Source organism: Vombatus ursinus, unplaced genomic scaffold (assembly GCF_900497805.2).
Source record: "Vombatus ursinus unplaced genomic scaffold, bare-nosed wombat genome assembly UNPS02014818.1, whole genome shotgun sequence".
NCBI classification, from domain to species: domain Eukaryota; kingdom Metazoa; phylum Chordata; class Mammalia; order Diprotodontia; family Vombatidae; genus Vombatus; species Vombatus ursinus.
The window spans coordinates 57,018,203-57,035,212 of record NW_020954596.1 but is presented as its reverse complement, the minus strand read 5'-3'; the positions used below and the strand labels follow the sequence as shown (position 1 = coordinate 57,035,212).

The following is a 17,010-nucleotide window of genomic DNA, read 5'->3' as shown; positions in this document are numbered from 1 at the left end:
ATTGCCTAAAAAAAAAGAGAGAAGAAGAAGAAGAAGGTAATAATTAAATCCATGGGGAGCTGTTGAGATCCTCCAAGTGCAGTAGTGTAGAGAGAGGAGAAGAGACGGCCCAGGACAGAGCCCTGTGGGATACCCATGGTTAGTGGGTATGACCTGGATGAAGATCTAGAAAAGGAGACTAAGAAGAAACTGTCAGATACATAGAACAACCAGGAGAGAGCAGTGTCACAAAAACCTGGAGAGAAGAGAGTGATCAACAGGGTCAGAGGCTGCAGAGAGGTCAAGGAGAATGAGGACTGAGAAAAGGTCGTTGGATTGGCAACTAAGAGATCATTGGTAACTTTGGAGAGAGAAGTTTCGGTTGAATGATGAAGTCAAAAGCCGGATTGTAGAGTTAAGAAGAGAGAGAAGTGGAGGCAGCTATTGTAGATGGCCTTCTCAAGTTTATCTACAAAGGGTGGCAGAGATAAGGGGCTTTATTAATCAGAAATTGAAGGATCAAATGAAGGTTTTTGAGGATGGGGAGATATGAGCATGTTTGTAGGCAGTAGAGAAGCAGCCAGTAGGCAGCAACTGCAGGTGAGTGAGATAGTGGCAATGACAAGAGGGGCAGCCTTTTGGAGGAGACAGGATGAAATGGAGTCACTTGGACAGGCAGAGGAGTTTGCCTGGACAAGGAATAGAACCACCTCTTTGTGTGAGGCAGGGGTGAAGGAAGAGATCATCACAGAAGGCATCTGAATGATAAGATAAGGAGGAGGTCTTTCTGGTGGTTCCTCCTATTAGTTCTAATTCTTACAACATCACTAATGTGAAAATATGTTTAATAGGAATGTATATATATAGCATATATCAGATTGTACGCCGTCTTGGGGAGTGAGGTGGTAAGGGAGGAGGAGAAAAATTTTAAACTCAAAAGCTTATGGAAGTGATTGTTGATAATTCAAAATAAATTAATTTAAAAAATAAAATAAAATCCCACCTTCTTAAAAAAAAAGAGAAGAGAGAAGAGGGAGCTCATACCAAGTGGCCTTAATATTTTCAGTAAAATATGATGCAAGATTCTCAGCTGAGAGGATGGAGGGCCGGGGAACCATGGAAGGTTTAAGGAGGGATGAAGTTTTGGAAGAGCTGCTACAGCAAGTGGCATATTAAGTGGTTGAGGGAAGTTTTAGAAGGATTGCCTAGCAGCAGTGAAGGCCCACTTGACATTATATAACATAACTTTCCATGATTTTCACACAACTTCATTCCAGCAGCACAGGTGTGAAAATGAAGACAGTTCAGTTTGGGGATGGGGTAGTAATCCAAGGCTGAGGCTTAGCTGGGCATAATATGATAAGGAGGCAAGGGACTTGAGAAGAGGTGGACAGTGTAGAGCTGAACTGGTTCACCAGTGACTAGTGGAAAGTTGATGGCATGAGAAGTAAGAGATTGGAGGTCATGGTGTGGACAAAGAGCAGGGTTTGGTACGGAAAGGCAGAGGGAGAGAATTTCAGAGTTCTTGAACGTGGAAGGTGGTGTGTTTGCCGATAATGTCAGGATCAATAGTGTGATCAATCTTTGTGTGACTGAGGTGGGTGAAGGTCATGGGAAATAAATAGGTTGAAAAACTGGGAGTTTAAGGTGTTTGAGGCAATATCAATATGTATGTTGCAGTCCCCTAGTATGAGGGAAGGAGTTGGCCAGGGGACAAAGACTGTGAGCCAGATACTGAACTCATTGAGAAAGGAAGGGGAGTTTCCTGGAGATGTGGCAGGCAACAGCTACCAGGATTGTGATTGTGTGGAAGATGTGGATTGTATAGACCTCAAAAAGAAGAGAAGTTAACTGAGTGTTGGTGGTAGGGAAAGAACCTGGAAGTGGCAGTAAGAGCAAGGGTCATATACCTCCCTCACCTCCACCAGTGAGTCTAGGGGAATGAGTGAAAGAGCAGCTAATGCTGAAAAGGGTGGCCAGGCAGGCTATGTCATCAAGGGTGAACCAGAAGACAGGAGGAGTAGGAGAGGGAAAAGATTTGAGATGAAAGCACGTTTGCTGCCTTCGGGGTAGACATTCCAGAGGATACAGCGGGAGGGGGTGGGTAGAGCTTGGTTGGGATTTTCAGGTGGCTGGATTAGGGGAGGGAGGACAACTGGATATAGACACATGCGTGTATCCACATATCTTTGTTGTTTCCCCCTTGAGTATGTAAGCTATTTATCGATAGGAATTGTTTAATTCGTTGTGTTTTCATCTCCAAGAACCTAGAATGATGCCCACCACAGAGTGGGTACCTAATAAATTCTTGTTGATTGACTGGATGACTTCCAAGAAGCATCTCACTCTGAATATTTGATCTTGTGAACCCCAGGAGGGGTGAGAACCACAAGTACTTTATTCTTACTTTACACATAAGGAAACTGAGACTCACAGAGATCAAGGAACTTGTCTATGTGACTAGTAACTGTCAGAGATGGGATTTGAACCCAGGTTTTCCTTACTCCCAGTCCAGCCCTCTATCCCCAGTTAAATACATTAGCTTTATAGGATCATCACTCTAGAGATGGAAAGGCGATAAGAGGCCATTTAGTTTCAACTCCCTCCTTTTACAAATTAGGAAACTGATGCCCAGAGAGTTTGTGACCTTTAGGAAGCACCAGTGACAATCATAAGTTCTTTCCCTCTTTCTAAGATTTTGGAAGGTCATGTGACTTGCTTGTTCTGTTGATTGCTGGGAACTCCAAGGGCTGTATTTTATTATCTGGTATTTCACATAAGTCTCCTTTGGGGTTTCTGCCAGATATAGAGAGGAATACAACAGGTGTGAAATGATCCACAGTGCTTCATTCAAGGTGGAAAACAGGTTGGTGATAAATTAAGGTGCTCTCTCATTGCTATGAGACTGTATAATAGCAACCAGTAGATGGCAGCCCTGAGCTTAAAGGATAAGGGTGAAGAGGTTATCGATTAATAAAACCCTAAAAAATTAGTTGCCTTCCAAATCACAAGGATGTAGGAGGAATTTACTAATGATCATGTCCACTAGTATCAGCCTTTCATTTCAAAACTGACCTCCAAGAAAATTTCTCTGTGCTGTGTATATAATGAACAGAAGGGAAATAAATAGGAGAGGATGTTGGCAGATGAAAGCACTTAAAATAAAGAGGGCTATCAGGTGTGAACAGACCCCTAACTATTGCATACACTTAGTAAGGGGTAATTGTCTTATCTGACCTAGAAAGATAAAATGCTCTGGAGCTTTGTTTTTTGTTATGTTGTTAGTGCAGTGCAATGCAAGCTAAACAGAGATGATGATCTTTGCCTTCTTGTGTTGCTGTCTAGGGGTGCTAAGAACTCTGAAATTCAAGGGCAAAAGGTGCAGGTCTGCTTAGAAAGAATTCGACCATTCAAGCCTTGTTTCAGTCAGAGACAAGGTTTATTAAAACACTGGTTGGGGTGGACCAGACTCCTAGTGAGTCTGCCCTATTTGCGACACCAATACAAGCAGGCCAGATCTTAAGAATCTGAGCAATTTAATAGGTGCAAGATTTATACCTTTATACAGAGACTGTGGGAAGATCTGGATGGGATTAAGGAGTGGTGAATAGCCTGGGGTCGGGCCAGGTGCAGACAGTTAGGGCTACAATGAAAGGGCAGTTAAAAGGATTATTGACTCGGATGGGCAATACCTTAGGGGAACACCAGAAACTTGGTTCAGGGGCTTTGGGGTCCAGGTCCTAAAGACATGGTCTTCCTTTAAGGGATCCAGTGTAAATCCCATCCCCATCTATGATCAAAAATAAATTATGTAGATTTTTAAAATATTTAAATTAAATCATATTTACATTGCAGCCAACTGACAGTTACTCCCATGAATACTATCTACTTTGTGTGGTGGTTGATGGAAATTTTAATCTTAGAAACATAGATATAGAGCTGGGAGGTACCTTGGAGGTCATCTGGTCCATCACCTTTCACAGATGATGAAATGGAGACACAGAAGAGGAAATGTCCTGCCTACGGTCACACACTTAAAAGTACATGGTAGAGCTGAGAGTCAAATTCAGGGCACCTGACTCCATGTGAAGCATCTTTTCCACAATCCTAGGTGACGTTACCAGAGTTTTATGAGATATCTTTTCCCAACATGTACTCAGGAAGGCATTTATTTTCGTATTTGCTCAAGGATGGTTGTACTGTACTACAATATATTCATCCAGTGAATTCCAGAACCAAATACAATGTATATAGTTTGGGGATAATTGTTCCATTCACCTTACTGTTTATACCATCAAAAACTGACTATCTGTATAGGAAACATTCTAAGATTTAAATTGTATGTTAACAAAAGTATAGCATACATATCTACATAGATGTGTATAGGTATGTATGTATGTATGTGTGTAGAATTATAAACCTTCCCTTTAGCCTTATAAATGCTCCTCGATAGATCCTTTGAGAAAATGTTTTTAAAGTATTTAATATCCCTTCTGTTAGTTCCTATCCTAAATAAAGAATAAGCATTTCTCTTACTGGAGTAAAAGCAGAAGAGTCAAAGTTAAGAAAGTCTTCCTAAGCAAATATTTTGGGGATTCCCCTTCCCCTATAGTAGTATAATCTTATTCAGGGAACTTCTATTTGTTTCAAGTTTTATGTTTAGAGGTATAGGTGCCTGACAGTAACAGAGGAAGTTTATCACATGCCACGCCCTTGACCTTTTTTTTTGTTTTTAATAGTTCAATTCAAACAATTATTAAGAACTTCCTCTTATGAAGAGCCCTGTGCTGGGCACTGAGGAGAGATAACAGAGTTTAAGATAGCTATTATCCTGTTCCTGTGGAGCTTACAGCCTCAGTAGAGGTATGACAATACAAATTACTCTGAATTACAGTAATAACATCAAGGCTGCCTTTCTATGCCATGGAGACTGGCATCGCAGGAGTATTACTTATTGAGAAGCTTCATATATCGCTCCATACAAGTCTTTTCCGTTACAGCTTATCTTTTCAAATAGCTGGTACTCCCATCATCCTCTTATACCATCATCAGTTTTCTCAATTAAGAGACCATCCCTTTAAAGACCCACTACCAGGCATTTCAGTCACTATAAAATAGTCACCCAAGTACCTATAGGAAGTAGCCAGTCATGAAGATAATACTCTGAAGAATAGGGCAACCCTGGAGAGGGATGACTTCCCTACAGATCTGATGAATGGCAATATAACTAGGCCTTACACATTAGGACTAGACTACAAACTGTATTGTTGGGGGAAATAGTTTCACTCTTCTCCATCCCCAGTTTGTCTGGTCACACAGGCAGTTAATAAGTAACTGATTTTAACAATAGTACTAGTTGCCAGGGCCCCCCAGATATCTCTACTTGGGTTTTCTGAATGACAAAAAGATTTTGAGCTAGGATTCACCAGAACACATCTGTCAACCACATTCAAATCCAGTTATGTCACTCAGTACAGTGGCTGTCCAAATCTTTTCTACCGTGGTACCCCTCCTCTCTCCCTCTCTCAGCTTCATACTTTAGTGATAATGCTGAGGCTCCTTCTTCTCCTTTCCTCTTCATCTCATGTCATTCCCGATGTGTCCCCCACCTCCCCACCCTTCTTCACCCCTGTATGACGTGAAGAGGTGGCCCTCCTCAAAGTGACATATTTACACCTTCGGTCATAGGAAAGGCTTTACAGAGTTATGGCTTTCTTGGTTTACAGAGAATTTTTTTTCCTCCAGAAACTACAAATAGGAGAACAAGGAATATAAATATTATAAATTTAACATTTTAATTGTTTTATTTTGCAAACAATTTTTTTAAAAAATGAAGCATAGAACTAATTGATCACCTGGCTCTTTCTCTACTTCTCTCCTCCAACTTCAGAATGTTTATATCTCTTCATGTCCAGCTGTACCATTGAAAACATTCAAGCCTTAGTACAATTGTCTTTGTTGTTCTGGCCTTTAAAAAAAAATTTTTTTTTTGTTTTGTTTCTGGTCAGTATAGGTACTGACTGAGCCAAGTCAAAGCACCTTTTCCCCTGAGCACATAATAACAATAATAGCAGCTAATATGTATAACTTTTAAGGTTTGCAGAACACTTTGCAAATACCAATCTCATTTGTCCCCACTACAACCTTGGGAGTCAAGCGCTGTTATTATCCCTATTTTACAGATAAAGAGACTGAGGAAGACTGGAGTTAATTGATTTGTCCAGGGTCACGTGGCTAGTAAGTGCTTGAGGCTGGATTTGAATTGAGGTCTTCCAGTCATCTCCACTGCTACTATGCCATGTGGGAGTCTGTGCAGTATGAAACCGGTTCTGTGGATTGGGGGGGGGGCATTCACAAAGCTGACAATGATGTCAGCAGAGCCCTCTTTTGTTTATTGCTCTTTGATCTATTTTATAAAGCAGCCATTCACTTTACATAACTTTTAACTATAATTCACTCCAGGATGGCTGTCTTACCTCAGTATTTTTGGCAGTCATTTAAGGCATTAAGATAGAAGCAATTTAACTAGATCAACACAGTCTGATCATTAAATGAAGTAATGGTTTCTAACCTTTCAAGTGTCAACATTTTGGAGTTAAGCCCTGCTTTCTTAGTCACTGGGAGTAATATCTCTATATAGAAACTAAACACCAAATACTCTAATTAGATGCCAGTGTCTATGAATACAAAGGCAACCTTGATTCCCTGATTACAATGTCTTTCTTCTATTTTTCTTTGTTTTTTACCTCTATCTGCACTATAAAAGAACTTACCTTTTCACTTCCTAACTTTTTTTGTATAATAGGATAAACATGATTTTATTTTTAAAGAGAAATTGTTTTTGCTTGCTTTTTAATAGCTTTAAACTGCACTAAAACTCTAGGGGTATCCTTTATAAGTAAATTTATTTTATGTATACCTTATTATACAAGGAAGTGTGTGATATTTAAATAATTGTTCTTTTAAGACTTTACCCAAAGCTTGCCTTTCATGGCCTAATTCTGAGCGTAGCTAGTTATTTCAGCATTGGAGTCCTCCCAAAGTAGAAATCATTCTCTTTAGCCACGAGTATCCTCTCTGGGACCCCAACAGTGATTCAAGCTAATTGAGTTTCTGCCATGTACAATGACTCTGATCTTCATGTTACAGAAATTTGTTAATAGTTGGAAAACAAAGGCTCTTGGGAAGTCTGGTATTTCCATTCTGTAGATCTCTAACAGAAGAAATTAAATGAGGTCTCTTCTTTAGTTTAAGTAATAAAGATTAGCTATTTAGCTGGTTACTGTGACCTCATTGTTCCTTATACAGCTTAAGACTTCTTTGCCATCATAACCTGAGCAGTTTATGATGGTCAAACTCTCATGAATCATCTCTTTCACAAGAGAAAGGGAGCTAGCTCCTGGGAAGGCAGCACTTTGAATACCTAGCATATAACAGGTGCTCAATGTTCAGCCCAGGTTCTCAGTTGTTACACCAAAGCCAATTTTTACAGTTAATCTCCCAGGATTTATTAAGTATCTACTTAATAAATAAACAGCAGCTGGAGTGGGCAGTGGAGCAGTAGATAGAGTCTTGGGCCTGGAGTCAGGAAGACCTGAGCTCAAAGCTGGCCTCAAATGCTTATTAGCTTTGTGATCCTGGGCAAGTTACTTGTCTGCCTCAGTTTCCTCAAATGTAAAATGGGAATAATAGCACAACCTCCCAGGATTGAATACTAAATGAGATATTTGTAAAATAGTTAGCATAATGCCTGTAAGTGCTTAATAAATGTTTCCTTTCTTCCTTTTTTTTTTTAAATCTACATCGTTTACAGAAAAGAGTGTTATTTGCTAGTGAATTTGGAACCCTATTTACCTCAAATATTTTAAACTATTTTTTCAAATTCAGTTAAAGGGATACTCAAGTTTTGTAAAACAGCCATAAGAATGTCAGTTACCATTTTGTAGTGCTTCAGAGAAATGAACCCCTCAAACCCTGGCCAGTGCATAGAGTAGTTCCAGCTGAACCAAGGTAGTTGATAGTTAAGTATTAAAGGACTTTGGAAAAACAGTTTTAGTTTCCTTGTTAAAAATGCATGTTGGTCTCATCAGGTAATCCTTGTCTTACTTTGCTACCCTAATAAATAGTAATTAAGGTGCTCTTGTCCAGTGTTCCACAGAGTTGCAAATGTGATGTGTAGAGTGAAATATTGCATTACCTTTATTTAGAATGCCCTCAAGCAAACTGACACAATAAACTGAGAAACATTCATTCAATTCCAGAAATATTTACTGAACCCCTATAAGGTGTGAGGCACTATAGAATGAACTATTTTCACCCAAATGCTGGCTTAATAGTAAGTTTAAAGTGGATGTAAAGTCCAGATTAGGGATCAAAACTGTACCTCTGATTTTGGTCTTGAGAGAACTTTCTTTGAGGAAATTCCCATCTACTAAATGGGTCAGCACCCTTCTCTGCAACTTAGAGTGCTAGCTGCCCAGAGCACAGAGTTTTGTTTTTATTTTGCCTCTCTTTGTATCCCCAGCACTTAGCACAGTACCTGGCACACAGCAGGCACTTAATACATGCTTTTTGACTTGACTGAAAGGTTAAATGACTTGCCCAGCCAGTATGAATGGAGACGCAGATTTTAAAACAAGTCGCCTTGGGTTTGAGGCCAGCTGTCTGTCCACAACTGACTGCCTGTAAAATTGTTAACACTATGAATTATGTGTTGTTTGATAGTCACTGATTTACATCCTGCCCTCTCATACCCATTTTTCAAGCTCATTGTGCTTATTGGAATGGGCTTCCCCTGTTCTTGATTCCTTGTGCTCCTTGTCCCATCTCTGCTCCCACCTTGCCCTCTTGGATTAGGTGTGCCTTCAGCCTTCTCTACTGCCACTCACTGCAGAATGCAGATGGAAGAAGTGGAGGCGCTATTCTGACTGGACACACTACAAATTTTATGTTATCTAATCCCATCTGGGCCCTCACTGCTGCAAGACAGTTCTTGTACTTCTACCCAGCTGATTCAGGCCTCTTACACCACTTCTTCTAAGCAAGATTTCACTTCATACTTTACTAAGAAATTGAGACCATTTGCTCTAAGTTCCTTTTTTCCCTTACTCTACATTTCAAAACTGTGACATCTACCCTCTGTTCACTTGTCCTTTACACCAGTGTCTCTGACAAAGAGACTTGTACCTTCAATCCATCCTCTCCCATATCCTTAGGCAGCCTGCCCCCCACAATCATCCCCTCTTTCTAATCTTAACTCTTTCCCTGTTTAAAGATTCATTCTCTCCTATCTACAAACCATGCCTAGGCCTCCCCCATGCTTAAAAGCCCTTCACTAGATCTTAAAATATTCTACATCTCTCCTTTTCACATCCAAATTCCTAAAAGACTCTTCTTTCACTGCCTCTCCATCCTCTTCTTCTATGTATACTCAGTCTCTTGTAATCTGGCTTCTAACTCATCTTTCTCTCCTATCACCAATAAGATCTTAATTGACAAACCTGAGTCTTAATCCTTTTTGACCTCTGTGCGGCATTTGACCCTGCTGGCTACCCTGGATTCTTCTCTCTGGGTTCTCCCTACACTGCACACTTCTGTCTCTGTTGCTAAATCCTCAACCCTAACCCACTTCCTGTGGTTGTACTCCACACTCTGTTGGGAGCTCTCTTCTCTCTGACCTCACAGCTCTCACATGCTCAATTTTCATCTCTATACAAATGAAATCATCCAGCCTTAATCTCCCCCCTGAGCTCCAACCACACATCACCAATTGGTGCTGCTTGGACGTAACTGGATGCCCTGGAGCAGTCTCAAGCACCTTGTCCCTGTAACAAATCATCAGTCCTCCACCACTCTTCAAAACTTACCCTTTTCTGTCAAGGCCACTGCCCTCCTTCCAGTCACACAAGTGCAAAGTCAGTGTTATCAACTTCTCATTCTCACCTCATTTGTTCAAATAGTAGCCAGTTTTTACCTCTACAACTCTTAAATCCTTTCCTTCCTTTCTGCTCACCATCCAGTCTATACTAGTAGATTCCTAATTGGTCTCCCTGCCTCACATGTCTTTCTCTTTTTTTCAAACCATCCTCCACTAAGTGATAGTTGTAAAGGACAAATCTGTCCATATCACTCCCTTACTAAGTAAACTCCAGTGGCTCCCTGTTACATCTAGGATCAAAAATACTGTGTAAACTTCTCTTCGGCATTTAAAATCCTTTATAATCTGGACTCAACCCACTTTGCTGGCTTTGTTACTTGTTATGCCCTTTCATGGTCCAGACAGATTGGCCTTCTAGCAGTCACAAGACATTCTCTCTTCTCCCCTGCTTTTGCACTAGCTGGTCCTTGTGCCTAGAATGCACCATCCTCACCTCTGCCTTCTAGAATCCCTTAGTTTCCTTCAAAGGTACAATCAGGCACTAGGTAGCCTTTTCTGATCACTCCAACTGCAAACCCCTCAAAATTACCTTTTACTTGTCCTATCTATCTATATATTCATGTTGTTTCCCCACAGTAGTTTCTTAAGTGCAGGGACTTTCACTTAGGTCCCTAATACAGTGACTGGCCTGTAGCTTATTAATAAAATCTTACCTTTTGAGATCCTTCAGCTGAGTTTTTGTGTTCAAAAACAAAAAAAAACTTAGGGGTCTGGCCAGAGCCTCTCAATGGGCTCTTTGTTTTAGTGTTCTTATCTAAAATACAGATAAGTTCACATTTGCATCTCTTGAGACATCAGTGTTTTTTTAAAATGGCCTTTTGCATTTTTTTATACTTAATAAAAAATATCGGGAACTGGCAGAAAAAGAAAAGAATTTCACAGAATTGGACATAACTGACGCAAAAGTCTGACTGAACCTGGACATAAACTAATGCACAATTTCCTCAAATACTGCTTCTATACTAGTCCTACTGAACCCCAAGTTTGGGGATCTATCCTCACTCAATGTTTCCTCTGAATATCATGTTTACAAAAATTACAGGTAGCAGGTCACTTTACTCATTTCTATCACCTAAGTCCCATGAGTATATTCCATACCTAAAAGTGTTTATGGCCAGCTTAGTTTAGGAAAACTGTTCTAAACCGAAAGCTCTCTCTTCCTCTATTCTGCAGTTACTGATGATCTCCACTTTCCCCTAAGCACATGTTCTGAGTGAACTGGAAGACGCCAAGACATAAGTTAAAGCACACACCTTCTTGGGCCTTCAGTGGCATCTGGTCTTAACAGCTGTCTTCTAGTCACTGATATACTGATAGTAATGTTGAAATGTAGAAATACATAATCATTTCTCCTAAGCATCATTTTAAAAGAGTTTCAACCTACTATAGTAGAATGCTCTAAGCCAAACTATGTCTTTGTGAAGTCTCTCAAGACATTTCTCAAGATGTCCAAAAAATCCATCCTGCTGCCTGTCAGAATGTAGTAAAACTGAATGACATTTCTTGAATTTAACCTTTGTCAAGATACAGATAATACTAAAGCGAATGTTTTTCTAATTCATTGTTGCATTTTCTCCCTTAGAAGTAGGTTTTCCTTTATATATTATTTCATTTGATAAAATAAGCTTGCAGCTCTTAAGCAAACAAGTATATACTGCAAAAAGGAACAAGCCACTCTGATAATCCACATGTGGAGGAGCTTTCTCAAGGGATTTGAGAGGATCTAGTCCAACCCTCTACTTTTACAGATGAGGAAACCAGGCTGAGAGAAAGATCTTGCTGCTCCACAGTTACTAAGGTCATCCAGCTACCCAGTGGTGTGGCTAGGACTAGACCCCAGGCCTTCTGACCTCCACTACAATGTTCTTTTCTACTGTAGTGCATCACACCAGTAGGACATCAACTATTAATGACACAGAAAACTAAAGATAGCATTATCTATGAAGCCTACAAATTAAATGGACATAACTTTTGTTTGTGTTCAATTCAAAAAAAAGTTATGGAATCTTACCTGTTTTAAGGTACTGATGAAACACTTGCAAAAATGAGTATAAATTTAACAGTAAACATTATGGTCAGGCTGTTTATTAAGGAGACAACCACATATACAAGTTAATCTATAGAAATGTCTGCAAATCAAACTTCATGTGATCTAAAAGGACCATGCATAATGTCAAAAATGGACACCTGTACAGTTAATTCGATAAAAAGTCAATTTAAACATACAAAGTCTAGGATCATACTACAGATACACATATCCAGGGGCCACATACATATCCAATCAGACTTTTTGAAAACGTTTGTTATAAAAGTGATAAAATCAGTATGGAAACTGGCTGAGATATTAACGTTAAAAATTATCTGTGACAATTATGAATGGTCCCCATTTTTTTTTATTTTATTTTTTTTACAAAATGTGATTCCAGGGTCTGATAAGTGAAGAAAATGTCAACCCTTAAGAGTGTTTTATATTATACAAATAGGTTTTATAGAAAAATGATCCAGCAAATGCTTAAGAGTTAAGAATATTTATATTTTCTAATTTTTACAATTTTATTAACACACTTACAAAAAATAACATCCAAACACTGGAAAAATTAAATAACTTTGGAAGCAGAACTCAAAGCTTTCTGCTTACATATAAGTGACAATTCAGAGCTGTTGGCACAAAAAAAAAATCCACATTCATAAAACCCTACTATATATCAAACATAAGTTAAGTAAATCATAGGCACTAGTTTATCAAATCCACATTTCTTCCATAAGTCTAACCACAGAGAATCCTTAGATTTCCCCAAACAGAAAAATTGGCAGTGCACAAAGGCTTCTTAGTAAAAAAAAAAAAATCAATTTTTCTCTTCAGGAAACCAGAAGCCAAATGTCTGTGGTAGTAGAACAGCAGGTAAAAAGGCTGCTTTGCCAAACCCAAGTTCAGAATACCTTTTTAATAAATGATGAAGTAGTTGAATTTTAAAAATATATATTTTTTTCAGATGCAGCCATTTAAAAACAAAGTTAAATAACCTGAATATTCCTTTTGAAACTAATTTTCAAACTGAAAGATTTTTTTCATAATAGCTCAATAAAAATTCCTATTAGACTGCAGCATATTTTTTGCAATGTTGCACTGAAAACAGGCCTGTTTTTATGGCAATAGCTAGTTCTTTCACTTATATGCTATATTTAAGTGACATCACCCATGTAGATGTTCTGCTACAGCTGGCCTATGTTAACAAAGCGCTCAGAGGGAAAGTCATCTGGTGGTAGTACAAGGTTGTTGAGCTACAGAAAGCCTTGCTGCCATTTGTCCTTGAGTATTCAATACTGAAATAGATCAGGTGGCTATGTTCTAGGAAAAGGTAGTCACATCTACCTAAGTATTAGAAGTAATTAGTGGGTTTCGCAGCAGGACAAACTGCATGAAATCAGTCTGCAAGTGTGTAAGTATCATCTCAGCTAGAGTCTAGTACTTTCTAGTTTTCTTATCTTCCTATTTTCTTTACCTCTGGCACATAATATTTCATGGCTCCTCATCTTATGGTGTTCCTATGTTACCATGGTACTCTACCACTATTGAATTCAGTATTTCACTAGAATTAAAAGCATTAATTTATTCTTGTTTTAAGTGATTGAAGATTCCCACTGATATTGTAGGTATTATAAAACGGGGATTTTTACTGTGTATTTTGTCCTTTTTTTAATCCATAAAACTCAAGGCTCCACCAAAAGATTCCCCTGCCTACCAATCCTCCCACTCCTATTTCACTTACTTTGGCCAGCTTATTTCTTTGCTTAATAGACATTAGAACTTATGTTTGGTTATCTAAATCTTTTTTAGGCTCCCAAAGTCCCAGTCTTCTAAATCTACTGGGGGGGAAAAAAGCTTAAAAAACAAACAGAAAAGTTTCCTGTAAAGCAGAGTTCTGTCTGACAACCAGGTGGGTGAAACCAATGAAAGTGTAGACAAAGGTAAATTTGATAGCCATTATATGGGAAGAATTTAACAGTTTGTAAACATATGCAGCAGGTTTCAAAATGTTAGAAATAAAAACAGATATAAGGCAGAATACATCTTCTAAGGGACATCTCCCAAAAAAATTTATAACATAAAAGAACAGGATTCATTCAGCAAGCTATTTTTCATACCATGAAACATAACTATATATGTCATTTGGTATCAACAGTACAACTACCATGTCCAGAGATTTTGTGTAAGTGCATAGATTTTCCTTCGCTGTTACTGTATACAGTTTTGTTCCAGGCTATAAGCACTGAGGTGTGATAATCAAGAGTGAATAGACAGTACAACTTGCTCTTTTTCTATCAAAGAAACCTGCTAATACAACTACCAAAATTACCTCTCAATTCTGCAATAGTGAATAGCATGTTAACAAGCTGGCTTCAATAGCAAAGGTCATCTTTCCTGAGCCAGAAATTATGAAGTTTGGAAAGATTGTACAACTGATACTAAGCCCTTTTGGCAACAAAAACAAAATTCTGATATGTCAATGCAACATGCAGGATGCAGGCTATAATACTAACTCATGTTGGTGATTTATATTAGCTACATCCATAACTTAGGATCAGATAATGCCATGTCTACTAGGGTAAACCATTTCTTTAGTAAATCTCCAAAATAATTGCTGCAAGAGTTCTTTAAATATACTTTTTTTTTTTTTAAAAACCGAAATGTTTTTCAATTTGTTGTTTTGAGTACTAGGGAAAACACCACTTTAGACAATTGTAGTCAGAATATTAGTTCTCATTAAAACACATTTATTGGTGGGAAAAATGTATTTTTCATACAGCTAAAGTAGGCTGAATGTTTTGGATAGCTTGAATATACCATATTTCTTTTGCACAGAGATGCACTCTTGGATGTAAATGGGCATTTCTCTTTGGCATCTATTAAGGATTTTGCCCAGACATTGGCCTCTGTCAAACTCAAAAATTAACTGGGTTTTCTAATAAACAAAACTAAAAGTGATTCGATGGATAATGATTGTATGATTGATTACCAAACATAGCTGATGTTAAATGTCATTAAAGTGCTGCTTGATCATCTCTGTCAGTTTGTGCTAATTAAGACAGAGAGGGGCTGGGATTTTACAAATCCCAAAGTCACATCTGAAGAGTCTGCATATAAAGTTGTCTTTTAGTCTGCTGAAGAGATGTCCATAAAGCCGTGGACCCTGTATTCTTCTCTGCTGGTCAGTAACAGCCATCTTTCCAACTATCATCTTTCATGCTACCATATGTTTTAGGAGCTGGCAATGATCTGAAACAAAACAGTTACATTACTGAAAGTTGAAAGGCTATATATTAGACTTTTATTAAACTACTAGCCATAGGACCTCTCCCAACCCCCAAAGTTTTCCACATTCATAAATATGTCAGTTAAGGCACTGGGCATCATTTTCCTAAGGGCAATTCTCAGGTTTCAAGGTGGAAAAGCCCAGAACTACTGTATTCTGAACAGCTGTTTGATGGCAGAAGAAGTGTAGTGGGTTCTGAACTACCTTCCACAAATTAAATTTTCCTATTTGTAGCTTCCCCAGTCCATCTATAGTAACACCTCCTAGAGTCCTAAACCAGAGGAAGAGTAAAATAAAAGGCTATGTTTTCCAACAGCCTAGAGATTCTACCAAATTTATTAAAGAGAGGAATAACGTAAGTTAAGACATTAAGAATCAGAATCAGAGAATCACTAGGTGACAGTGATAAATAAAACCAAGTAAAACATTGTGATACATCCTGCAGGTAAAAAATTCTTGATACATTACTTCGATCTTTTTATGAAATAAAGTGAAATGATTTCAAAACATTTACTATGTGCCAGGCATTGGGCCAAGTGCTGGTGATGAATACAAAGCCAAGAGAAAAGGCTATAGTCTCTGCCTTCCATTCTAAGGGGAGGGGGAAAATGTGTGTGTATGTGTGTCACGGGTAGGGGGGTAGGGAAGATAAGGAAACTATCCAAAATAGAAACAAGGTAAGCTTAGACATAAGGCACTAACAACAGGAGAGATCAGGAACAGTCTCCTGCAGAAGGGAAGGCTGGAGCTGAGTCTTGAAGAGAACCAGGGATTGTAAGAGGAGGGGAGTGAGAGCATTATATGCATAAGGAATAGCCAACACAAAAATAGGTTGACGGGTGTGGAGGGGAATAATGTATCAGAACACTGGAGTGGTAGAGCTAGTCTGTAAAAAGCCTAAAATGCCAAACAGGAGTTCATATTTGATCTTAGAAGTTATTAAGAAACTACTAGAGTTTGAGAAAGGGCAGTTCCAGGGGCAAAGAGTGATACTATCAGATCTGTACTTGAGGAAAATCACTTGATTGGAGTGAGGAGAGACTTCAGGCAGAGCTACCAAAGTCTAGGATAAAGGTCATGAGTGCCTAAAGTAGGGAGAGTTGTGGTTGTGAGTAGAAAAATGGGGATATATATGAGATATAGAGACAAATAAAAAAGACTTGGTAACTGATAAGGGGGGGTAGAAGAGCGAGGAGTCAAAGATGACAATGAGACATACAGACGGTGAGGTGCCCTCCACAGTAACGAAGGGGTTTTGTTTGGGACATGCTGAGTGTAAGATGCCTATGGAACATAGAGTTGTTGATTTAAGTCCTAAAGTTTAGAAGAGGGCTCAATGTGATACATATGATACGTATTAATCTACATGGGGACAGTAATTAAATCCATGGGAGTTGATGAGATAAAATGAGAAAGTATAAAAACCAGGACAGATTGAGTCAAGGAGACAAAGAGGAAGATCAAGATAAATCATTAGTGTCCAAAAAAAAAAAAAAAAAAAAAAAAAACCCAAAAGAGAGAAATCCTGCAGAGAGGACAAGCAGGATATTATTAGTAAATTATTATGTAATAAGCATTCATATATAACACTTGGCATATTATCTCATTTGATCAATAAAAGGCAATTAGAATTGGCAAGTAAGAGATCATCAGCAGTTTGACAGGGCACAAACATTTTTTCAAATAAGTAAGCACTAAACTGGGGAAATATTTAATTGCAGTTCTTTAATTGAAACATCATAAACCAACTGAAAAACATCATTTGTTCTAACTTTTCCA

The 17,010-nt window shown here is 38.5% G+C and overlaps 1 protein-coding gene across 2 annotated transcripts in view; it reads right to left on the bottom strand.

The window, feature by feature from the left end:
- Positions 1 to 11,985: 11,985 nt before the first annotated feature.
- SLAIN2 (SLAIN motif family member 2) overlaps positions 11,986 to 17,010 on the bottom strand; it is a 65,953-nt gene continuing 60,928 nt past the window's right edge. For both annotated transcript variants that reach the window (XM_027836430.1, XM_027836431.1), the window contains one exon: positions 11,986 to 15,194. In XM_027836430.1, the coding sequence (XP_027692231.1) occupies positions 15,128 to 15,194 (67 nt within the window). In that variant the 3' untranslated portion in view covers positions 11,986 to 15,127. The remainder of the gene's footprint in view (positions 15,195 to 17,010) is intronic.